At 42.2% G+C, this 24,172-nt stretch overlaps 4 protein-coding genes and 1 long non-coding RNA gene across 5 annotated transcripts; 3 read left to right on the forward strand and 2 right to left on the reverse strand.

Moving 5' to 3' along the window:
- Positions 1–274: 274 nt before the first annotated feature.
- LOC116192980 lies at positions 275–2,201 on the reverse strand. The gene is made up of 3 exons (XR_004154179.1): positions 1,913–2,201; positions 1,748–1,814; positions 275–544 (listed from the first exon to the last, which is right to left on the reverse strand). It is a non-coding gene; the product is annotated as an uncharacterized LOC116192980 (long non-coding RNA).
- A 1,362-nt stretch (positions 2,202–3,563) lies between these two features.
- Positions 3,564–5,305, forward strand: LOC116189081 (protein CANDIDATE G-PROTEIN COUPLED RECEPTOR 7). The gene has a single exon (XM_031518610.1). It carries the CDS (start codon positions 3,691–3,693, stop codon positions 5,014–5,016), a length of 1,326 nt encoding a protein of 441 aa, XP_031374470.1. The 5' UTR covers positions 3,564–3,690; the 3' UTR covers positions 5,017–5,305.
- Positions 5,306–8,564: 3,259 nt separating this feature from the next.
- LOC116192610 (growth-regulating factor 8-like) lies at positions 8,565–11,815 on the forward strand. Its single transcript, XM_031521204.1, has 4 exons — positions 8,565–9,113; positions 9,471–9,626; positions 9,809–10,118; positions 10,933–11,815. Exons 1-4 carry the CDS (start codon positions 8,921–8,923, stop codon positions 11,438–11,440), a joined length of 1,167 nt encoding a protein of 388 aa, XP_031377064.1. The 5' UTR covers positions 8,565–8,920; the 3' UTR covers positions 11,441–11,815.
- A 1,481-nt stretch (positions 11,816–13,296) lies between these two features.
- Positions 13,297–16,884, reverse strand: LOC116193315 (protein IQ-DOMAIN 1-like). The gene is made up of 5 exons (XM_031522135.1): positions 16,431–16,884; positions 15,380–15,655; positions 14,953–15,198; positions 14,660–14,800; positions 13,297–14,475 (listed from the first exon to the last, which is right to left on the reverse strand). The coding sequence occupies exons 1-5, from the start codon at positions 16,602–16,604 to the stop codon at positions 13,633–13,635; spliced, it is 1,680 nt and encodes a 559-aa protein (XP_031377995.1). The 5' UTR covers positions 16,605–16,884; the 3' UTR covers positions 13,297–13,632.
- Positions 16,885–22,021: 5,137 nt separating this feature from the next.
- On the forward strand, positions 22,022–23,527 carry LOC116194797 (uncharacterized protein At3g28850-like). The gene is made up of 2 exons (XM_031523692.1): positions 22,022–22,109; positions 22,292–23,527. The coding sequence occupies exon 2, from the start codon at positions 22,306–22,308 to the stop codon at positions 23,287–23,289; it is 984 nt and encodes a 327-aa protein (XP_031379552.1). The 5' UTR covers positions 22,022–22,109; positions 22,292–22,305; the 3' UTR covers positions 23,290–23,527.
- The last annotated feature ends 645 nt before the right edge of the window (positions 23,528–24,172 follow it).

Below are 24,172 nucleotides of genomic sequence, written 5' to 3' on the forward strand. Positions count from 1 at the left end.
AACACGCCACGGTTATATCCGTATCAACCCGTACACGACACGTTTAAACTCGTTTATTAAAACGTATCATAACATGTACACGTATACATGACACAATTATAACCGGTATCCGGACACGTTAACACGACCCGTTTATCCGATGGATCCGTTTACCCGGACACGTTAACACCACCCGTTTATCCGTTCAACCCGGTTACCCAGACACGTTAACACGACCCATTTATCCATTTAACCCGGTTACCAAATTATTGTTTAACTCAATACCAAAGGGCACCAAGAAATATTCTTATTCAAGAAAAGATATCAATACACAACCAGATAATTACTAATTTCGAGTTTTCCCGTAGTAACGTAATGTATAGAAAGGAAACAACTGTCAGTCAATGAATTTAAAGGGAGAGGTCGGCCAAGTCGAATGTCCTTTCAATGGCTTTGGCCCACCACTGCAATTTCTTCTTCCTCAGCTCCTCATCAATTACAGGGCGGAACATTGTGGCGTTTTTTATCTTCTCCTGGGAGAAGATTTCATCCTCAGTCCATACGCCTGCAAACAAGTTAAACAGCAAGTCACATGAAAGAGCCAAAACAAAAGGCCAAAAACTCCGATCTTTTGCTTGCTTATCAAAAAGAAGGAAGTGCACTTCTTATACAGAAATGCAAAATGATGTGCAATCTTTGTATGGCAGCAGCTAGAGACAAATGATATAAAAGAAAACAATTGGTTGAAAACGAGTGGAGATGAAATCTGCAAACAAGTTAACTAGCAAATCACTCAAAAAAACCAAAACAGGAGACAAAATTGGATACGATTCAGCAAGCTTACACTGTGTAGAGAGGCCTTTACTGGACAGTAGCGAAAAAACCGATGTCTTAGCTTTAAAATACGGTATAAACTAGGCATGGTTGTGAGTGAGAGCTGAGTAGTCTCGTTAGTATAATTAACATATGCACATATGTACATTACTGATATAAAAGATGAGATGTTTTACTTCTCACTCATACTTGTCTCTTAACATCTTTTGACAACTGATGCCTGAAGTTCTGTTATTTACAAGCCCAAAATGATCTTTTCAATCAAAGAAGAAACTAAGCAGCAAATTCCCAAGAAACATTCATGCCAGATAACAAACTGACGGTGAAACTTCTACAATTGAGAGAGTATGATACCAAGAAATGCAAGTCTTATCATATAACCATTCAAAGAAGAACGATACAAACTGAAATACAAAGCACATCACAACACAGCACACAGAGGATCCACCATATATATCAGTAATAAGCTAGCTAGGCTCCTGCTTTTGGATCGATCGTCAAGAAAGAACGAAATGGAAACGAACTAATTAATCAAGGGAGGGAGACGCTACAATGTTGTTCATCATCATAATCAATTGGATTCAGGGTTTTCTGGCCCCGTTTGAAATTTGGATTTGATTTTAGAATCGTGATTTTGATTTTAACTATACCCATAACAAAACAAATTACACTCATCAAAGTTAAAATAATGGGCCCCACCCATAAATATTTACACCACTCCATTTTAATACAACTACATAATTACAATATTCTCAAATGAATGTGGGCCCGCAAGTTTGACCAAATACTCCGTAAAATCACAATCAAAGTCAAGTTAAAATTAAACCTAAATTTTAAACGCCACCCTAGTGTTTTCGAGCAGTTTATAGGCAGCCGAACAGTCGAGACTTCACATCAAGGGCCAACACAGATGAAAAACCAAGAAAGACGATACCTTGACGGGGGGAAAGATGAACTTCAAACTTTCAAGGGCCTCTCGAGGTGGAACCTTAAGCACAGACCTGCACATTGATGAGCTGCTGAGATCTCCAAGTTTAGGGAACGGCGTTGAAGATGATCGATTGTTGGAGAAGAAATGCAAAAGACGGTGATATCGAACCTGCTTCAGAGAGGGAGGTCGCGACCCGAGATCGAGGTGGCGCAGTGAGGTCGCCTTCGTCTCGGTGTTGTCAACCAAACGGCGGAAGGATTCAGGTGGAGGCTTCGTCTGAGCGGACAGTCGAAGTCGTCTTCGACTCAGGTGGAGGTTGGATCTAGAAGAATTCAACTCAAGGATCCAAATTTCGAAGGAAATCGGGTGGAACCTTGGAAGCAGGAAGGAAATCAGATGAATGAATCGGGAGAATTTCGGGATGGAAGCAGAACTTCTACTGGAACAGAACAGTGGAAGTGTGGAACTAAAGTCTGGAAGGAGGAAAGGAAATTTCGAAATTAGGGTTAGTGTAAGGATAGTTTAGTAAATTCAATTAGATAAACGGATTAACGGGCTACACGATTAAACACGTCTAAATAAACAGGTTTAATGGTATATAAACGGATTATACGGGTTCAACCCGTTTAGACCGAATATCAAAAAATCACAATCCATACCCGTTTAACTCCGTGTCGTATCTGTGTCATGTTATCGTGTCGTGTCAAATATTGCCGGCCCTACGGCATCACCCAACTTAACAAGTTCCTATTGAAACAAGTAAATGCTACTTTGAACGCACAGAATTGACCTAACACAATTACCATATGGCATAGGAAATGGAATCTTCATCAGTCAACGCCATAAATGTCTTGCTTTATTTGCTAGTTTGGTTTTGTAAACAAAGTTTTCATAAATGTCTTTACTTCGGATTAGGCAATTGGTGCATTCACAGGTCAAACTTCGAGTGCGGTTTAAACAGGAAAGATATTAAAGCCTCAAATTGACCAATAAATTTTTTCTTCAATTAATGCAATTAAAAGCATTTCTTTTTGTAAAAACAAAGGAATTTACCAACAAGGTCAGAACGGAGAAAATTCTTAATTGTGAGATTTTATCCCTTATTAGCTAGCTCTGAATTAGTCGGGGCCTGAATTCCACTCTTCTAGATTCCGTCCTAACCTTTTCGGTTTAGACACACTTCGCCCCTTAGAACTTACATGCTATCAATTGGAACCCCAGAGTTTCATGTTTCGCCTTTGAACCCTAAGGTTTCATGTTTCGCCTTGTCAAAGTCCGGAACTCTGCAATTTTGTCCTTCTAGTTCTACTTGCATCATATATGGCCTGCAGACGAATTTTGGTTTGGCCTGCATTCTTGACCTCGACTGTCTTATGACAACTCTTACTGTGAGGATAGAAGATCGAAGAACTTCCAAGATTAATAGCATAGCAAGACTTTATGGAATTGTTCTTTTTATTGCATATGCTAATCTGGTGAAATTTTGAGACGTAAAAAAAACTATTAGGGCGTAAATCTAATGCAAGCAATTTGGAAGGATCAAATTGGGCCAAGCATGAAACTTTAGAGTCCTAATTAGCAAAACTATAATCTCCAGGGTGCAGAAGGAAACCCCGTCGATTCTCGTCAACTCCGCGTCGGTCGTCGCCCCCCACCTAGTCAATTGACCATTCTGCCCATGCCTTTTGAGCTGCCCGGAAGCTTCGCAACGAAGATTTCCTCAGCAAATTCGAGCCTAAAATGGGTAAAAGGGCTTATTCGTAATTTTATTAATAATTGATTTTTTTTATTTTTAATATTTAACATACTTCTTCTCTAAGGACGGCATTCGTTGAGCCATTTCTCTCTCTACCTCTCTTTCTCTTTCTAGAAGACTTCTCAGAGGTAGAAAGAAACCACTCGGAGGAGAAGAGAGAAGAAGACTTGTCAGATCTGTGGCGACGACAATGGCGTCTCCGAGGACGGTCCCGCTCTTGTATCTCCTGATCCTGGTCCTGGCGTCGCTGGCCGCCGCGGAGATCCGGTTCACGGAGATCCGATCGGATGACCGCCCAATCATCCCCTTCGACGAGTTCGGGTTCACCCACACGGGCCGGCTCGAGCTCAATCTCTCCCACATCACCCTCTCGCCCGCCTTCCCCGACTCCGAGCTCGGTAAGGTCGGGTTCTTCCTCTGCACCCGCGACTCGTGGCTGCACGTGCTGCAGCAGCTCGAGGACGAGGAGATCTCCTGCGTCCTCCAGTCCGACCTCGTCAAGCATGTCTTCAGCTTCGACAAGCTCCAGGGTGACAAGTCGAGCATCAACACTGTGTATTCCCAGAACGACGCTGACCAGTACACTTTAGTGTTCGCGAATTGCCTCCAGAAACCGCAGCCTCTGAAGGTCTCCATGGATGTACGATCCGCGATGTACAACCTCGATGGGAAGAGCGGCACGAGGGATTACCTCTCCGCCGGCAGGACCATCCTCCCCAGGGTTTATTTCCTCTTCTTTCTGATTTATTTTGCGCTAGCGGGTCTCTGGATCTATGTCCTCTACAAGAAACGCCTCACCGTCTTTAAGATCCACTTCTTCATGCTTGCGGTGGTTGTCCTGAAAGGGCTGAATTTGTTGTGTGAAGCTGAGGATAAATCGTATATTAAGCGCACTGGGAGTGCCCATGGTTGGGATGTGCTGTTCTACATGTTTAGCTTCCTGAAGGGAATTATGCTCTTCACCCTGATTGTCTTGATCGGCACTGGGTGGTCGTTCTTGAAACCTTACTTGCAGGACAAGGAGAAGAAGGTCTTGATGATAGTGATTCCCCTTCAGGTCGTGGCGAATATTGCCCAGGTCGTGATCGATGAGACTGGGCCTTTTGCGCAGGACTGGGTCACGTGGAAGCAGGTGTTTTTGCTGGTCGATGTGGTTTGCTGCTGTGCTGTCTTGTTCCCGATCGTGTGGTCGATTAAGAACCTGCGTGAGGCTGCACGTACCGATGGGAAGGCGGCAGTGAACCTGATGAAGCTGACCCTGTTCAGGCAGTATTACATTGTGGTTATTTGCTATATCTACTTTACCCGGGTTGTGGTTTATGCTTTGGAGACGATCACGTCATATAAGTATCTCTGGACTAGTGTGGTGGCTGCGGAGCTGGCAACATTGGCTTTCTACGCATTCACAGGATATAAGTTCAGGCCTGAGGCACATAACCCTTACTTTGTGATTGATGACGAGGAGGAAGAGGCTGCAGCTGAAGCATTGAAGCTCGAAGATGAGTTTGAATTATGAGGGATGGGTCAAAAGTTTTGAGCTTGGACAATTGGATGAGCTGCTGCTGTCACTGGATAGGAAATCTCGATCAAGCAATTTGGCCTGCGCAGCAGTTTCTCAGATCAATCATGCATAGTAGGGTATACTTTGTGCTTTGTTATTTGTTAATTTTGTAATGTTGACAGCCCAGAGTACTCCTTTTTTCAGTAGATAGCAAATGATATATGTGTGCAAATTTAATAGTGCATATTTGTATGTACTGATCCTAAATTCTGCAATAATATCTGGGAATACTTTTTTGCCTCTACACATTTCGTCGAATATGGGAATCCTAGACATGGCTTTTCGTGGAAGAAAGGTTATCCTGTTTTTAGTTGCTGGCTTGTGGACTAATCTTGGCTGATAAGACAATGGGCCGAGAAAATTTTGGACATGATTAATATTTATCATCTTTTAGGGCACAAACTTCTATAGAGGTTGTTCCTAATTATGTGAGTTCAACATTTAGGTTCATAAAGTAAATATCTTTACATGGTATATACCTATGTTGGCCCTCTTCTAATGTTTTGCATACTACTTTATGTGCTGCTGTTAGATTTGCTGTGATGTCCAATATATTTAAAGAAACATGATAGAAGTCATCATTCATCTCTGGCAAATTGGAGCAATATTTTACATTATCTCCATTATTAGGATATTGTTCATCCTCATTCTCCTGGACCATTTATGTGCATTGTGACAGACGATGCAAACAAAGCTTAGGTGCATGCCTCCTTGCCTTTATTAACTGTATTTTGATTCCCAGTCGAATACAGCAGTTGGTGAGCAGCATTGGGTTGCTCATCCTAAGTATCACTGGTCTTGATTTCTATGTCGTACAAAGTTCCCAAAGAACTGTTGTTTTTCAGATGTCAATGGTGCACTAGAGGCAAAAAAAAATAGATCTTTACTGTTCGGCTTTTGTCGTAACCAAGCAGCTTAGGACAATGTCATATCGCTTCATGAATGCTTCTGCTGGCATGACGTTACTTGACAATGTTTTCTGTTGCCTCTCCATGTGTCGTAGCATTTACAAACCTGGCATAAGCCAAAATCTCAAACCTTTTTGATTCGATGTGAATTGCTTCCGATATTTCTCGTTCTTGCTGCTGGAATGGATTAATCCTTCTTTGGGTTTTCTGATCTCCAGTCCACATAGCATGTAAGATACAACCTTCTTGGTCTGGTGTCATACTCCAGGTACAAGCACACGGCGAAAGGGACAAACTAACTGGCGGATCAAAGGTAATCTAATCTACCCACAGCGATGTGCATAATAATAACCTGGCTCCAATCTCGCAGTGCTTAGTACTTTGGAACTTTCGTATTATCCGGTTCACCTATAAGTTATCGAACTCTATGCACTTGTTCTTTACATCCCTGATGATTTCTCTTTTGGACGGCTTATCTATGATCTGCAATTACCTTCCGGTCTTGATTGTCAAAACTCTCATTTGTATTTGGCTTGACTTGTTGCACGGGTGGTTGTAGGGGTGCTTTCTTACCTCTCCCTGCCTCAATGGTGATTACTTCACGCTTCCCTCATACTTTCATTGCTCCTGGTGGAATGTCAATTTTAAGCATTTCCTCCATACTCATTTCGGGAGGTGAGCCATAACCTCATCAATGAGGTGATGGGCCTTCCCAACTGTTTTCTGTGGCCCAAACTGCTCCCGGGCCTATGAAAAGCTCGCACATTTGCTGTAACCGCTACTTCTTCCATGGCCCTGATACAAGTACGAAGAAGTCTCATCACGTGAGCAATCTAACCTTTCGATAGTTGTCGGGAGTCTTGGTCGAGGACATCGATGCCGAATTAGATTCCTGTCTTTGTAGGAGAGATTATTGTTTTCGTGTGGGTCCGGGGGGAGGGGGGAATTCCGTATTAATGGAAAAGAGATTGGCATGTGAAATTGAATTGAAGAAGAAGAAGAAGTGGGGATGAGATATCAGTTGGGGCATCACATCAACCCCCCAATTTTCATTATGGTCCCCTCTTCTCTCTCTCTCTCTCTCTCTCTCTCTCGAGTCTATAGTGCACGAAAGTCGAAGTGGGCCTCCTCTTCTCTTCTCTTTCTCTATCATTGCGACTCCCGATGCCTCTCTCGGGGGGGTCGGTGGGTGGGGGGGGCTTTTACTGCTTCCGTTATTTAACGGCGGGATGATGGACGGTAGGTAATATAGAATACGTTACTCGGCGGAAATGGCTGCTGACGAGGACGGTGTACCGGGGTCAAACAAGTCAGAGCAGAAACCCCACCCCCCCTCCTGCTGCCGTAGGGGATGAAAAGTCAAAGTTACAAATGATGAAAACATGGCTTGAAAATGACAAAGGGGAAGGAAGGGCATAACTCCCATGAGCTTGAGAAAATCCCAATATTCGGTTTCCGCTAATGGGATTTCACGTGTTGTAAATTTTTTTATTTTTTATTTTGGTGTCCCGGCAGACGTCATGGTGTGACTTTTTTCATTTTGAATGTCCATAATCCATATGACTTATTGCCCAATTCATCGCGAGATCCTGTGTCAATCTCCCTTTCCTTTTATAATGCCAGAATGAGAGAATGAAAAAAGTAAAAAAAAAATTTCCTTTTTTCAGTGGAAGTTTCTCTCTGCAATACGAATTGCAGTTCAAAATTGTTCGTCACAAAATGAGGTCGGATCAATATCCCTTCCTCACTGTAACATTAGAATGAGCATTTGAAACTGTTTTTACATTATATCTAACCTAAAAGGATCCCGATTCGTTACTATTACTATATTTTTTAACAAGAAAATGGGTATCTTATGATCCGTTAATAAACTTTTTGGTCAATATGTTATACATAAGGGGAGTTGGCCATATCATTATCAGCATAGGTTACTTATCTAAAAAAATATAAACTCTTTACATTTTATCAATTTGTTATTAATTTTACTGACTTAAACTCTTTTTCTTCACCTAAAAATATAAATTTTTTTCTTGAATTAAAAATGCACAAACTAATAATTTGATATTAATTTTAGCACCCTTTAACTTTTCCTTTAATTTAAACGAGAATTTATAGCCACACCCTTCGATCGAGGTAGCCGAGGTCGCCAGTTGTCTTATAGGGGCTACGGTGGGCCCGATGAAGCCCTCATTGTCCGAATTTGAAAAAAGAAAAAGCAAAATCGAGAATGAATGAAGGAGATAAGTGGTGAAAGTCTTATTTTCGGCTACGTAATTGGGGTCATCGAAAATATTTGTCGTCATGAGCAACCGCAATTGGGCCGGCATCGGTTGCCGTTGAGGCCCACCAATCGAAAAAATAGAATTCGTGCTATTATTGATATCAAATTAATAATTGATGAATTTTTAGATTAAGAAAAAATATGTGTTAAAATTAATAAGATGTAATTTTATTTTTTTTTAGATAAGTAATCTAAACATTTATAAAGGTCATGGAGAAATTCTTGACAGAGTTAAAGTTAAAGAAGACTTGACGGGTGTGAGAAAGTGGCCTCATGGTGTCACAATCTGTCCTCAGACACAAACCTACACAGACAGACATAGCGAGAGAGAGAGAGAGAGAGTAATGGGGTTGTCGTATTAGGGAGGGGCTGTGAATGTTGGAAGCTAAGGAAGCAAGCAAAAGCATACACAGAGAGAGAGAGAGCAAACCCCCTCAAAAAGTCTTCTCATGGTATAGTCTGTCCATCTATGGCTCAAAAAGGCGGCACCGTCTCACGGCAACACCACCCGCAGGCTCCCATCTCATATAAACCATCTTTCCCAAGTTCTTGATTAGATGCTTTTCCTCTGTCACCAGAAGGAAGAACGGAGTCGGTTGCAGACTGGGCACGTGCATGAGTACCGGTTCGTTGGGTCGGGTTTGAGGATGTTGTGTTCCATGGCAAGAAGATGAAATTGACGGAAACGGGAGGTGGATTTGGTTTCGGAGGTTACGGAGAGGGTAGTGGTGGTTCAGCTTTTGCTAATTCTTCTTCTGCTGCTGCCACAAAATCTCTTCTTCCCTTTAGTTCCTCTGCTGCTGCTGCTGCTGCTTCTGCTCTCGCTGATACTTCATTCCTCAGTCCCTCTTCTTCCTCCCCAGGTAATAATAAATAAATAAATAAAAAGAAAATGTCTCTTTCCTTTTCCTTTCTATGCCATTAATCAATAAAGCTGAAGTGTCATGTAGATTGTAGAGGAACAAAAAGAGATAGAGAGAAGGGTAACAATAAATTTTGGATCTTGTGCTGGTGGTAGCATTTGAATTTCATATAAGGGGCGAAATGGACATCTTGTTAGGAACTTCGGTGCTGTCGGATGAGAAAATGCTTATGGATTCTTGAGTTTTAGTCTGATGGGTTCATGGCAATCTGAGAAAGCTTTGTTCTTGATGTCTCTGGTTTGTAAAAGATGACATTTTTTTGTTGGCTTGATCTAATCTGAGGATTGGGTTTTGTAGGAGAAACGATGGGGAACCCAAGGGCAGCTTTCACACTCGCGCAGAGGGAAGAACTGGAGAGGCAGACAATGATCTTCAAGTACATGGTGGCCTCTATTCCTGTTCCTCCTCAGCTCCTCTTGCCCCTGAAATCAAACACCACACTCGGCTGGACTCGTATATTCCCTCTCTTTTTCTGACAAAACTACCACTCCGCAAGGCCATGTCCCGTACCGGTGACATGAATTGGAAACGAGCTTTTGTGGCTTCTTCAATTCGAACGTGGCCTGAATTCTTGTTACTTTGCATATGGATGATGATGATGATTATAGTGATGGGTTTTTCCTTTTCTTTGGCAGGGAATTCGAGCTCATCATCTTCAGATCCGGAGCCGTGGAGATGCAAGAGAACGGACGGTAAGAAATGGAGGTGCTCCAGGGATGTGGCTCCGCACCAGAAGTACTGCGAGCGTCACTCACATAAGAACCGTCCCCGTTCAAGAAAGCCTGTGGAATTCCTCAGTAACAACGCCGCTATCAAGCCGCCTATGCAATCTAGAGACTCGACCCTCGTTGGTTCGTCCGTCACCGGTCAGGAGTCCCTTTCTCATCTACTTCCTTACCACACCCAGAAAGAGTTCTCTCATGCTGTGGTCTCTGCTACTCCAAGGTTAGTCATTCATTGGATTGGATTTGCTCAACATATATTTGCATTTGCTATAATAAGTATGATTTTCTCTCTTAAGTCTTGCCATTTATCTGATGCACTTATAAGGTGGGTGATGACAATTTGTCAAATCTCAAACAACGTGTTTTGTCTGGTGATGAAATCTTTCTTTCCATGGTTACTGTTTTTAAATCACAGCTATTTACAGTATGCAAGTGCCTGCTTTCTTCTGTAAGTCCTATGTACTCAATAGCCACATTTTCCCGCAAATGCTTTCACTTATTATATACTGTTAAATAACTAATTATGTTAGCCTTCTTGGATCAAAAGCACCAATTTTAGTCCCTGCTTTCTCTTCCCCAGAAAATTTATGGTCTCAAATGCATTAAGCCAGGAAATTTCTGTTTTCTAAGGACAAAAGGTAAGCTTTCAGGCCTGTTTTCATGTAAACCTCGGTTTTTATTTTTTTTAATCTATTATCTTTTAAGAGAACTCTGTTTTGACTGTTTTAACTGAGTGGAATTGCCCACAGTGCAAACAGGAGAGGTTCCTGAACTCCTATGTATGCAAGCCAGTCATTCTTCTCTTTGTGAAATAATAAATTACATCCCTTGTGCTTATCCAAACTGGTTGTATTCGAAGTGATGGTGCACATCTTTTTGTCTTCTTGTTTCTTGCCAATAAATGCCCAGTGCTTTGTCCTTATTCTAACCCCAACCGAATTGAATTGAATTGAATTGAACTTCTTCCCTTGCTTTATCTTTTTTACTTTTAACTTTTTGCTAATTTTACTATGTGAATTGAATGGTTCCTGAAGGAGCTTGGAGTGGTTCATGAAAGGAGAAGTAATTGCTCTTCCCAATTCAGACCAATTACAGTGGCAGCACCCACCTCATCAGCATCAGCAACAGCAACAACGGCATAGGCCTCTGAGCTCTTATGGGCCTGACCAAGAACTCCAAGCCCAAGGAGGAGGAGGCCTTATGAATGACCAGTGTAGCTTGTTACTTGGGATGGCCTCTTTGGAAGGTCATAACTGCCCAAAGGGATCTGCTTCTTCATCCAAAAGGGAACCAGTATCATCTCTAAGTTTGGCCATGTTCGGTGGAAGGGGAGAAGTTGGAGAGGAAGGCGATGATGATGGAAGGGAGAGTGTCGGGCAAATGGACCTTGGAGTCAGGCTTAATATTGTCAGTAGTACTGGGGAGTGTGAGAGGAGAGTTGAGTCGAGGCCCCATTGGATGAGCCCCGGCGGGCCACTTGCCGAAGCCTTATGCCTTGGCACAACAAGCATTGGGAAATCATCCCCAAGTGACCTGTCCTGACTCCTAATGGACGAACTTAAGGTAAAACAGTTAGGTAACAAGTAAATCCTTTTGAGAATGCAGTTCGGCAACTTTCTTCTCCTCCTGTCTCGGTCAGTCTCTGGAAAGGAAAAAGCTGATGGGAATGATCGAGACAAAGAGAAGGAAAATCGTTTTGAATTGAAACATAAAACCTCTGTTAGATAGCTGACACGAACTTGCAAGGAACATCGAGAGCTGTTGATTCATTTTGTTTCTACGATTTGTTAACTTGCTACTGAATTTAGAGCACTTTATTCCCCTTCTTGTGTTTTCCTGCCTCGTAATATTTGCAAGCATCCTAGTATTTCTGAATTTATCTCGCCGCCTCATGAAAGAGCGGCTTTTTACTGCTTATCAATTTAGAGTACTTATATTACTTCTCGCAATATAATAAGAGGCTCATACATGTCCGAAGACATTGAATACTATCCGACTGACAGTCCATTCAGTTGACACAACTGTTCTTAGACGTATCGAAAAGAAAGGGTGTGTCCTGGGAAGGTTTTGGGAGCAATTAGCTTATCTTAAGCTCAAATTTAGATCGATTCATCCCGGATGTCCAATCATTTCCCGATGAGCACAGATGTTGAACAAGAGATTTCATGAGTCCCATCTCGAAAATACGTAGTTCTCTGAACTAGAGAGTTCTCCTGGCAATCCTTCCCCGCAAGAATACCAAAGATCCGTTAGGTGTCTCTGAACATAAGCAACCCCTTTTAACAACCAAAGAAAAGCCATGCATACTGTTATTGATTGGACAGAACTTTCCTCTGTAACTGAATATGGCGGAATACCTGATAGTTTGCGGCGCTAAGAAACGGACCTGTCTGTCAACTCATAAATACCGGTGTCACCAAAATTTCTGGAAGATAGTCCCATGAGCTTCTTTCACACATGATTTTGTACGTGCCAGGGTCCGATGATGGGCCTGTGACAACCATGTTCAAGTACATGTCGGGTCCGGTGATGGGCTATTACAATTTTTGGGTTCAAAATATGGTCTTGGAATAGGCCCACAATCTCCCGGTCTCTGTCCTAGTGGCACCGGGGGAGCCTTTAACCCTCAGCTGTCAAAATCTTCTTGAACTAGCTTTGCTTATGTCGAGGAGGGCCGATGCAAATGAACTTCGAGTACTCTGGTATGCCAAACTGGAATGCAAAACTACACGATGTGTTCCATCCTATACGACAATTCCACTCCTCAGCTTTCTCAATAATTTGTAGCGAGGGAACTTGATTCCAGAAACCGACGCGAGAAACTGGAGCCTGCGGGATCAAGCTCCAATACTCTTCAATTTTTTACCGAATGCAGTCCTAAACTTGATCCAAGAAGCTGCAATATAGATTGTTGTAACTATATGCAATTGAATAATAACCATGGGAAAAAACAAGCTTTTCCCAAAAAAAAGGAAAAAGAAATTTAAAAGAAAAAAAAAAAAAAGAGGGACTACATAGATTCAAAATGCCATACATACAAATTACAAAATGCAATGTTGAGTTGGAAAGTGATGTGATAGTGGGCAGCTGTCAGAGCAAAAGGACAGAAAAGGAGTTGGCATGCAATGGATTGGATTAATTATTCTCCTTGCAGACTATGTGTCAGCTTAATCAAGATGAGTTTAGGCAATTTAATTAATCTTAAATAAATTGGGACATGTAATTGGATAAATTCTCTGTATTCACATTCTCGAGCAGATCTTGCTTCTAACGCATTAAAATCAAATCTTGTCTTGGGGAACACAAACAAATATTCTCAGCTTTACCCCATGCTTGGAATATTATAAGCATCTGCTCAGCTCGACAGCAGGAATCTCTTGCATTCCTAAACATTGGTGTTATCAAACCCAATCTACTAAATCAAGGCATTGTTGGGTGCAAGCATATTGTTCATTCATGTGACGGTCCGCACTACCGCCCCGCATCAGTCGAGGCTCGAGGCATACGACATGATTACGCTCATCAGTTGGTTCGTTGACTCATTGCTCACCGGTAGATATTTCAAACTGAGCATTAGATATCCCAACCATTGCTTCCATCCGCTGAGTAGCTAGGTTAATACCAACTAAGACAACAAACAAAGAACAAATTGCCTAACAAGGGACCTAATCAAGCTGTGTCGTCGCGGGCAGAATTGTGATGATTTGTCTCTCCTAGGATACATAGTAATTGCTTCACCTAAACCACCTAAGATCGGTTGTCGAACAAGGGGAGATCTCGCCCCCGAGACTCTCCGTGTAGCATGACAGGTTCGATCTCTGCTCCATCCCGTAAAAGCTGCAGTGAGCGCTTTTGAAGCTCGGGCTCCTCAGGTTCTGGCTGAAGCTGCTCGTGCCGCTGATCCCGTAAAATCCTCCCTGAGCATCAGGGACAGGGTAAGACAGGCGTTTCCGGGCTGCAGAGGAGCCGCTGCCTACCCGGTCTCGCTCGGGCGTGGATGGCCTCTGCCTCGGGGCGCTCTGGGATCTGGCTCGGGCCTTGGCTGATTCAGTGGCTGCCATGTAGTTGGGGATCGACGTGGAAATCGGAGCCATTCCAGCCCCACCAGTACTGCTCCTGTGAGCAGTGGCGTTAAGCCAGTAATTGGTTGAGGCAGCTAGACTTGGAGTGTTGGCCGCCGAGTAGCACCTCTCCAAGTCCCTGTAGCATCGCGGGCTCGCCGATCGTACTTGGATAGGCCGAGTCTTGGACGGAGAAGGAGTTGCCGGGGAATGTTGGTGGAGGGGCGTGCTCTGGTGGGCCCGATGTAGCGGAGAAGCAACCGATTGTGGGGTCGCAGGTCTGTTGTAGTAGTGCTGGTGACTTTGATAGGAAGCTGATCTTCGGCCATTTCTCGGCACTGCATAAGGCCGAGAAGTGTCAATCTCGACGGTCTTGATATTGTCCTTCCTGTCGGTCGAAGCTCTACCGTCACTCTCCCACTGCTTCGTTGCCATCCACCGGTCAAGCCACTTGATCTTCTCTTCCTCAAACTCCTTTTCATCCCCGAGAGACGGGTGACGTTGAGTTCTCCACATCTAATATAATACTAGGATTTGTGAGAAGTTCCCTTAACTGAGTCCTACATTTAATGCCTGCTGTGAAATCAACTGAATGCAACACCACGATATGAGTCGTAGGTTGTCCTGTTGCATCCAATCCGCATGTAATAATTCAGCGTGCAAATAGGTTATTGGACAAATTAATTTTGGAAGAACAGACCTGTTGAGAAAAGGCTCGCGATAGTGCTCTTTCTCGCTGCGACACAACCTCTTTTCTGCTCTGCAGCATCGCCTCAATATCGACCATTTCGTTGATCGGCTGCTCATCCCAGAAATCTGCTGCGCAACTCGTGTTCCTAGACTGTATGAAGTAAAATGCCCCATCAAGGAAACGACCGCGTTTTACTAGAATTTCGGTCACAGTATCAATCACCAAGTCGTGTTTTGCATCAGAATATACTTCTGCTGTGCACATAGAAACAGAAAAACAGGGAAAAGAAAAAAAACACTGACAATCGACTTCCTCTCACGTATGTCCTGAAGGTAGGATGACTCCCAGAGGTTGTTAGATTCAGCAAACATGGACTTCCTGCTACCCTCGTGAGACAGCCTCGCACGCTGGTCCCGCATTCGGTGTTGCACTCGCACGAGGGCTTGCATGCACTGGAGCGTCAGTTTCGCCTGTTTCCGGACGTTGTGGCCTCTAACAAGGGCTTGGAGCTTCACCAAGCCCTTAAGGGCACGCAGAGCTCTCCTTGCCTTCACACGAAAATATGGAATTGAATCTCACATTGATTACGAAAAATACTGAATCATAATAACATTCAGTCCCCGTTCCAAATACCACTCAACCACTTCCAACTACAGTCATTAGGATTTCTAAACGGAAGAGTTTGCCATAAGACGAAAAACAGTTTCCATTTGCGAGCTTTGGACTTACCAAGTAACCCCTGAAAGCGGTTTGAATGAGGACGGCAGCCCAGTTTTCTTTGGAGAAGTTGGTGGCTGGCCTAGTGAGTCGAGCAATCTCCATTGCCGCCTGTGCTGTTGCCACTGCCGCTTCGGCAGCCACAGCTGTGGCTGCAGCCACTGCAATCGCGTGCCTTTGCTCGTTCACTATGACGGGGTCCACCGTTGCACACGTCTCCGCCTTTGGCTTGGCCTCAGCTTGGCTAGAGCTCGACTTGCGGAACAGCCATCTTCGCTTCTCCCTCTTCTGAAAGAAGGCCTAACCCATTAGGCGAGGAACGGACCCAAATGGAGGAATTAATTGGTTCGACAAGAAACTCAACCTTTCGGGATTAGTTAGTTTGGTAATGGAGAAGTTATCATTATCAATATTAATGTCTACGGATCAAGAGAGAATATAACGCAACGACGCACCTCTCATAGAATAATCAAGAAATTTTAAGTTCGATATCCAGTAAAATTACCCGTATCATTTTATTAGATATTTAGGATTTTTATTTTGATATACTAAGTACCTCCGTTGCAACAAAAAAAAAAGTATATATATATATATATATATATATTAATGTCTAAGGAAATCCTGTTTCCCAGTTGGTACTCGGTAAGGATTTATCAGAGATGGACTGTGGAAAACGACAACTGGGAAAGAGATGTCCGATAAATGAAGATATGGAAAATCAAGTCCCCGTCCATTTCTGGAGAAATGGAAATCGCCCCCCTGAAGTGGTGAAGTGGTGTCATAAATGTCTGATGCGCATCCCAGGAAATGGAAAACACAGAAAATGCTCGGAAAAAGGGGGAAATAATGAAAACAAAAACAAGAACATAACCAACTAAACGAACGAGCCCCTGAGAACATCTTCCTTCCTTAACAACATGATGAACACATGTCCTTGTTTCATAATGAACACTGTTAGGATCAAGTGTAAGCTTCCCTAAGCAATGATAACGACAACGACAACGACAATAGAACATATATAATGCGGTGCAAGTTGGAGGATTGATGGTCGTGTTGATTGTACCTTTTCTTCGTCTTCATGGGCATTTTCTTCTCGCCGTCTGCCGTTGCGCTTGTCGGTGTTATCCTTGGTGGGGGACCTGAAGGCCCTCTTCACGAGGGTCAGCCAGGAAGAGGAAGAGGAAGTGGTGGAGGAAGAGGTGGAAGAAGAGGAAGAACACCCAGTCTTCTTTCCCATAGCTGGGGTCACACAAGAAACAGAGGAGCACAGAGGAGGAGATGGGCTGCTTTCACCATTAGAGGAGCAGTGGGAGTAGTAGTAGAAGAAGAAGAAGAGGAGGAGGAGAGGAGCCAACTATCATTGAGTGAGAGAGAGAGAGTGAGTGAGTGGAGAGTGGAAACACACACACACACATACACAGACAGTGTACTATATACTATGGTTGTGCTTCCTTAATTATTAAATACAGAGAAAAGAAAGCTCTCTCTCTCTCTCTCCCTCCCCCCATCTCTCTCTCTATCCAATGTATGTGTTGTGCATGAGCTGCTGCTGCTTGGGGTTATCAAGCTTTTGGGTGTTTTCTAGCGGGCATCGGGGGGAGGGAAACGGGTGAAAACTGAAAATATATTTTTATGTAACGGATTAAAAAAGAAGTCGTGTCAGAGAAATTATTTGTTATTATTGTTTTGGTTTTATGATATGAACTGTTCTACTGATGAGTTAAATAATGTAATGTATGGGAGGGAGGGAGAAGAGACTGACTGAGTGCTCTGCTGAGCGGTGTCCCCTGGGAACAGAGCGAGTGAGGGAGTGAGGAGAGGGAATTTCAATGCAGCCGCTAGAATCCAAAAGCTCCTTTGCCCTTTTTTTTTCATTTTTTCTTATTTTTCTTTCTCTTTTTTATAGAATCTCGTATAAAAGGTGAGAATTGAATTAGTGATTTCTTGATTCCATATCGATAACTTATGCCTGATCCCTCCTAGGCTTTTCTAATTTCTTGCTCTCTATGTATGTAATATAGTACTCTTTTTTTTTTTTGAGAGAGATATACATCGTTGAGAAATAGGATTTGTTATCATGACCATGTTCCATTCTATATATGGCTAAGGTTTTTGACGTCCCTTTATATTTTCTTTTATTGGTAGCAAATTTTATATTTTCTTTAATATTCGATTCTCATATTTGTCACCAAACTTACGAGTTTTATTTGTTGCTATAGAGAAAAATGTGCACATCATTGATGAATAATATAATTTGATGAAAAAGGCTCTATCTGAGTCCAACTACAGTAATATTGATTCAGTCATGACTGCATTGTGAAAAATGATGGCGTGACATGTTATGAAGTTAAGATTATTTCTTATAAGTTTCACTTTAATTTCCCATCACCCCCAATCCATTTATTACAGATGTCGGGTGTAGTAAAACAAGACTGATATGTGTTTTTTGTTCATCAAAAGGTAATTGTAATCAGAAGAGGGCGTAGTGCAGTGGCACATGTTTTCGGCCGTTAATCTAGAGGTTATATGTTTGATATCTAGTGAAACTAACTGTACCGCTTTATTAGTTATTTACGATTTCTCTTTCATTATACTAGACTTTAAGCCTTCTTTACAATCGAAAAAAAAAAGAATAATCGTAAGAAAAACTCAATTTGACATGAGAAAAAATAAAAATTGAGCCAACAAACAATGACATGTATGAATAACATAATTGAAAAGTGACGTGAATAATTCGTTACCTCTTTAAGTTTCAAGGGAGAACAAGAGATGTCCAAGGCTCTGAAGGCTTATAGAGTATCAACGCGGGAGAGATGTCATAGTTGAGAGAGTCGTTATAGTCGTATTATTCCGCCATAATATGGGAAGGAATGCCAAGTGCGTTTAGTCAATCATGAATAATAATGTAATAAAATGGATATATATAGCATGGCTTGTGGAATGCGACCGTTCCCTGCGAACTTCAAGTATTCTATATAGACAATGTCAATGTAACCTTTCTTATTATTATTATTATTATTAAGCCCATGCTCTCTCAATCATTATATATTATGTATTTAATATCATATGGAATTAAAGACTCTCCTCAATAGTAATATTGATGTGGGTGTGAAGGTATTAAATAAGAGAACTGGCGGAGGTGTAAATGGCATCACGTGTTAAGGCCAGTGCAGCTGAGGGGATGCAGACCACTGAGTAAATAAATATAAGAAAATTGAGTTTTTTTTTTTTTGATAAATAAGGGTAAGAAAATTGAGTTAATTCATGGTATTCTTGGCATGCATTTAAAAATATGCACCCATGTGTACTGTACGTATCTATATATTAACTTAATTATATTATACTTCTCATATATATATATATATATATAGGTATATACCTGTGTCCTCGAAGGCCTCTATTGGCAAAGGTATAGGCTTATAATGCAGACAGCTACGTATCTAAGGGATTCCCCGTTTGGGATGACAATTACGTTTGGCTTCATTCCCCCCTTCCCCCTGTTGACCGGTCAAACGCTGTTCCTACACACTCCAAAATCGACTCTTGTCCGTTTATTACTACATCTGAATTTTCAGTTTATTTTACCATTAAAACGAAAATGAAGCTCTGCTCCTTTTCTTTTTCTTTTTGCCCACTTATTTCCCTTAATTTTTTTTGTTCATGCAAATTTTTGCAAAAGAATTGGAAAGGGATTCGGCAGTGCACTGAGCATCCACTTGGGTGATGTCCCACATCTCTTTGCGTCTGGGATATCAAATGGCTGGGGGGCCACTGAAGACAGAGATATTTTGGTTTAAGGTGGTTAAGTGGAAATAGAGAAAGTTCGATTTGACATAACATCGAGAGAGGGAAATTTTGTGGGAAGAGATATAATTGATTCACGTACTAAGAAACAGGTCCCTAATGAATGATTATCAGTATCCACATGATTTTGCGTTTATTGAAATTGGATAAAGTAGTTAGTCCTATTATGCAATGCCAAGAGAAAGAGAAACCGAGAGCAAGACTATAATTATTGTGTGATTCCGCATCGTCCAAACCTAACGAGTCGAGAGAGGACAAGACACGCGTATGCTCTGTGAATAGTGTGCGACTGTTGTGGCTTTGAAAAACCCACTTAAACGTAGTACTGCCTGGGCCATTTTTTTTTAACAAAAGAAAAAAAAAATCTACCGTCCAATTAATACATCATGGGAATGCGGAGTAATAATTTGATGCATGTGATGCTGCATGTGACCGTAGATCATATATTCTCTTAAAGGGTACTTAAATAATCAATGGCACGTAAAGATAACCTTTCCACTTTCTATTTTTAACCCCTTTTTTTTTATCGTTTTAAGCGATGGAGGGAAACGTGCCGACGTTCATATTACTATCCAATGCACCCGAGCTGCGATCCCGTGTTGTCTTACGTTCGATTCAATAACATGTATATTCTAATCATCTAGCTATACATACTTATCTTCAAATATGAGTTCGATACTTTAAGTGCAAGTATGCACTTTGTTTATATATATAAAGATATCGATGTTGTGGATGGAGAAAATCATTGATTGAGATAACTTTATTTCTTAATGGATCGATTCGACTCGAACTGAGTTAGTCGGAGATAATTAGATTTTGGAATATTATGGTACACACCGAAAAAGAGATAGATGATGCCCCTCATCTCCCAGCTCTCGCGATTTACAATTAGTAGATCAATCCAATTGGAAAATTCAAGACAAACCTCAACTATATACCGAACATATATTATTGGGGTTTTGCTTTGATGTCTTCCTTTTTAAGAGCAACAATTTGTGTAAGTCCGTGAGATGTGAGAGGAGTACATATATGCAGTTACTTGAGAAGTGTCATTTCATTGTATAGCTTTTAACCGGGGAAACAGCAACTATCCGAAACAAACAAAAGGAGGAAGCCTTCCATGTTATGGAACGTGAGTTGCATCTTGCTTTTTCCCAAAAGGGAGAGCTGGGGCTTTGATAAGACTGCTCAGCCTTCCTTAACAAAAGAAAAAGAAAAAAAAAAAAAAGAGCAGGATAAGGTAACTCTCAAATAATTCAAGGGAACTGTACAAATATATATCATCGAAATATCCAAAACAAAACATCCACTAGATCTAAGAGGTACTAAAACAAACTGCGATGTTAATGAGTGGACTAATTAATTAGGGCATGCTTGGTATGCCGGAAATAGAACAGATTCGAATCTAATTTGTTCCCCAAAGAGAAATATAATTTTATCAGGAGAATTTTTGCTCATTTTTGTATTGAACTTGAACACATATATAAAGGAGTACAATTCAAAGAGCGAAGTTTTTTACCAATTAGATGCCATTATATATATGTATAGACATATAAGAGCGTAAAAGAAATTATATGGTACTTGTATGAAAATTAGTTATGGAATAATGAAATGAACATTAATTGCTTAAGTTTTATGAAAGAATTGTCATTCCATCAAATTGAAGAAAAAAACAACTATTAAAATGGAAGGCTCTAATTTTCAACTCGTTATAGAGAGCAAATGGAGTGAAAAGATGAAATATCCATCAAATTTCATTCCTTTGTTCACCGAGAAACAAATTCGTTCATCTCTACTCTAGTGTACCAAACGTAATCTTATAGAAATTTAAAACTTATGGGAAGTACTTTGTGGCAGGCATGAACATAACGATATCGAAGCAGGAATGGAATTCATTCAACAGGGGAAAAAATCAGAACTTCCGATAATTTTGTTGATTTTGCACGAGGAATAGTGCAAATATAAAATTATTGAAATTGCTGTAGAGAAGGAGGCGCAGCCCTGTACCAATGTGGACACATTCTCTCCTATAATTGGGATCTAGACCTTCATTGGATTGGTTAATTAGTTCCTATGATGGTCTATTAATTGGGTTAGGGATAGGGCAGTTTGGTTCTTCCAATTTTTTATTCAGTGGACTGTCAAAAGGAATTCAATGGACTCCAAATCCTAGCCCAATGGCCTATTTTTGCCTACTGACTAAAAGCTTAGCTCCTAGTTCTAGTGGAATATCCATCCCCATCGCTTTACATTTTCCTATCAAATTGTACCTAATGCACATGCATAATTTGGTCTTAAAAATATGCATATTTTAGTCTTAAAATAATATGGTCCATCAAATGCAATGCCCTATCCGTTGAACATTGTTCTTCTAAAAATTTAATTATTGTTTTTTCAAAAAAAACATAATCTTGATATGTTGCTCGGTAAAACGCAGTATTGTAATTCTTTTATAATTCTCTTCAGTACGCAATGAACTCATCGCCCATAGCCTCTGTCCTACCAAAATTGTACCCGATTGGCAAGAGAGGAGGACGAGTAGAAAGAAAATACCAACGGAAATCGAGCGCGAACCTCGAGCTCCAAGCTAGGGTATCGCCATTTCAAACCCCAATTTTCCCTCTACTTAGGTTTAGGCCAGTCTAATCGTCCATTTGTTCATCGGTCCCAACTCCCAACTCTTGGATTAAGGTCCCTTTCTTTATTTTTGGGCTGGAGGACTGCCTAAGAGAAAGCCCATGGGCTTCTACAATAAGTGGGACCAGGCCCATAAATCAGAAGTTGGGCCCACTGCCCGGGAATCCCGTCATTGATTTCAGCTCCGGCGAAGAATTTCAAATTTTACCGCTCTCTCTCTCTCTCTCTCTCTCTCTTAAACAGTTCAGCGGTTCTTCTGCGTTCCATGGGATTTGAAAATTGAATGAAGAGTGCAGTCACTGTTCGGTTCCTTCCTTTTTCCATAGATTAGATTCGCCGGCAGGACATTAATTTATTGAGCTTGAAAGTCATCTCCTGTATCGAAGTCCTTTGCTTCATCTTCAAGCTCTCTCGCTTTGTCGCTTCAAGTTCGAGTTTTTAGCTGAAGAAGTAGATCGAAAGTCGCTAACTTTGTCCGCGCAGGGGCCGATCGAGAAATGGGTTGTGTCTCCTCGAGTTTGCTGAGCCGCGACGACGAGTTCCCGCAGCTCGGGAGCGCCGCGCTGGGCCACCACATTGTCTCCCTCACCTCCACCACCTACGGCCTCCTCTCCATGGACCCGCCTCAGCCGGGTCAACACCACTCCGCCACCACTCCACCGACCCCTCCCCAGCGCTTCACCCTCGGCTCCATCTTCCCCTCCCCGCTCTCAGATCCGAGGCCCCTCAGGCCCGTCCGGCCCGAATCCGAGCTCTGCCCGGCTCGGCCTGAGCCCGAGGTGATCAACTCGTGGGAGCTAATGGCGGGCCTTGACACCGCCGACAGCTTCCGGTTCTCCCCTCTCCCACCCCCAAGATTCAAGGATCTGAGTCTGCCGATCAAAGAGAACTGCAATCCCAATTTCGGAAACACTAAATCGACGGTATTGGAGAAATTCGAGTTCCTCTGCCCGTCCAACGGGGAGAATAAGGTAGTTCTCTACACGACGACCCTGCGGGGAGTCCGGAGCTCGTTCGAGGCGTGCAATTCTGTCCGATCCGCAATCGAGGGCCTCGGGGTGGCCGTGTGCGAGAGGGATGTCTCGATGCATAGCGGGTTCAGGGACGAGCTACGGGAGCTGATGAGAGGGAAGGGGAAGGAGTTGTTGGTCCCGCCCAGGGTTTTTGTGAGGGGAAGGTACATTGGTGGGGCGGAGGAAGTGATGAGGATAGCAGAGGAAGGGAAGCTGGCGGAGCTGCTCGAGGGGTTGCCAAAGGGAAAGGTCAGGATGATCTGTGAGGGATGCGGGGGCGTGAGATTCCTCCCATGTTTTCGTTGCAATGGTAGCTGCAAAGTTGTGATCTCAAAAGGCGAAGAAGGAGATGAAGAGGAGGGAGATGAATTGGTGGAAGGCGGGAGAAGAAGTAGCGCAAGGAATGTCGTGGTCAGATGCGTCAAGTGTAATGAGAACGGGTTGGTTTTATGCCCGATTTGTAGCTGAGATTACTCGTAGTCGTTCTATTTGCTACCTTCCTAAGCTCTACTCGAGCTTGGTTTCACAATAGTAAGATATCCTGTGTGCAAATATCATGCTTTTACATGGTTGAAATGGAAATGGTTTAATGAAGTTTCTGTTTCAATGCCAAGGATATGGTTTCATGTATTTTGTTTGGTTTTTCTCAGCATCTCAAGCCACTTAGTCTATGCAACTGAACAATAAATGATATTTTTATGCCCGATTCGTAGCTGAGCATAGTCCTGGTTGATTTATTCGCCACCTTCCTAAGCTCTGTTCGTCGTGCTTGAGCTTGGTTTCACAATAGTAGGATATCCAGTCTGCAAATATTACGCTTTTACATGGCATGTTAGAAATGGAAATGGTTTAATGAAGTTTCTGTCTCAATCCTCGGAATGTGTCTTTGTGCGTTATCTTCGGTTTTGGGCATCTCAATGCACACAATTTATGCAACTGAAGAATAAACGATATTAGTTGCAATGTTATTGCTCTTCTTAAGTATACAGTGTAATTGAGTAGCAATTTGCAAGCGACACTACCAATGCAGTTGGATTTTCAAGCTCGTTCCTTGGAAGGCAATGGTTACCATGCCCTGCTTTATCATGTTTGGTTTAGCAATACATTCATTACAGAGATGCAATTATTGCGGGAACGCTCTATAAGCATGTACGACTCTGGCCCTCTGTATGATCTTATCAGTTAAATGCTTCCTGTGATATATAAACTCGAGATGATCCATTGACTGTCTGGTTGCAACTCGCAATGCGACAATACATGTAATATGTTCTTGTGGCAATAGAATGTGAGGAGGGAGAAGTTGTGGTGAAAGAAGCATAGCGAGAAGATCACCTTGGTGGAGTTAAACCAA

Source organism: Punica granatum, chromosome 1, assembly GCF_007655135.1.
Source record: "Punica granatum isolate Tunisia-2019 chromosome 1, ASM765513v2, whole genome shotgun sequence".
In the NCBI taxonomy this organism is placed as follows: domain Eukaryota; kingdom Viridiplantae; phylum Streptophyta; class Magnoliopsida; order Myrtales; family Lythraceae; genus Punica; species Punica granatum.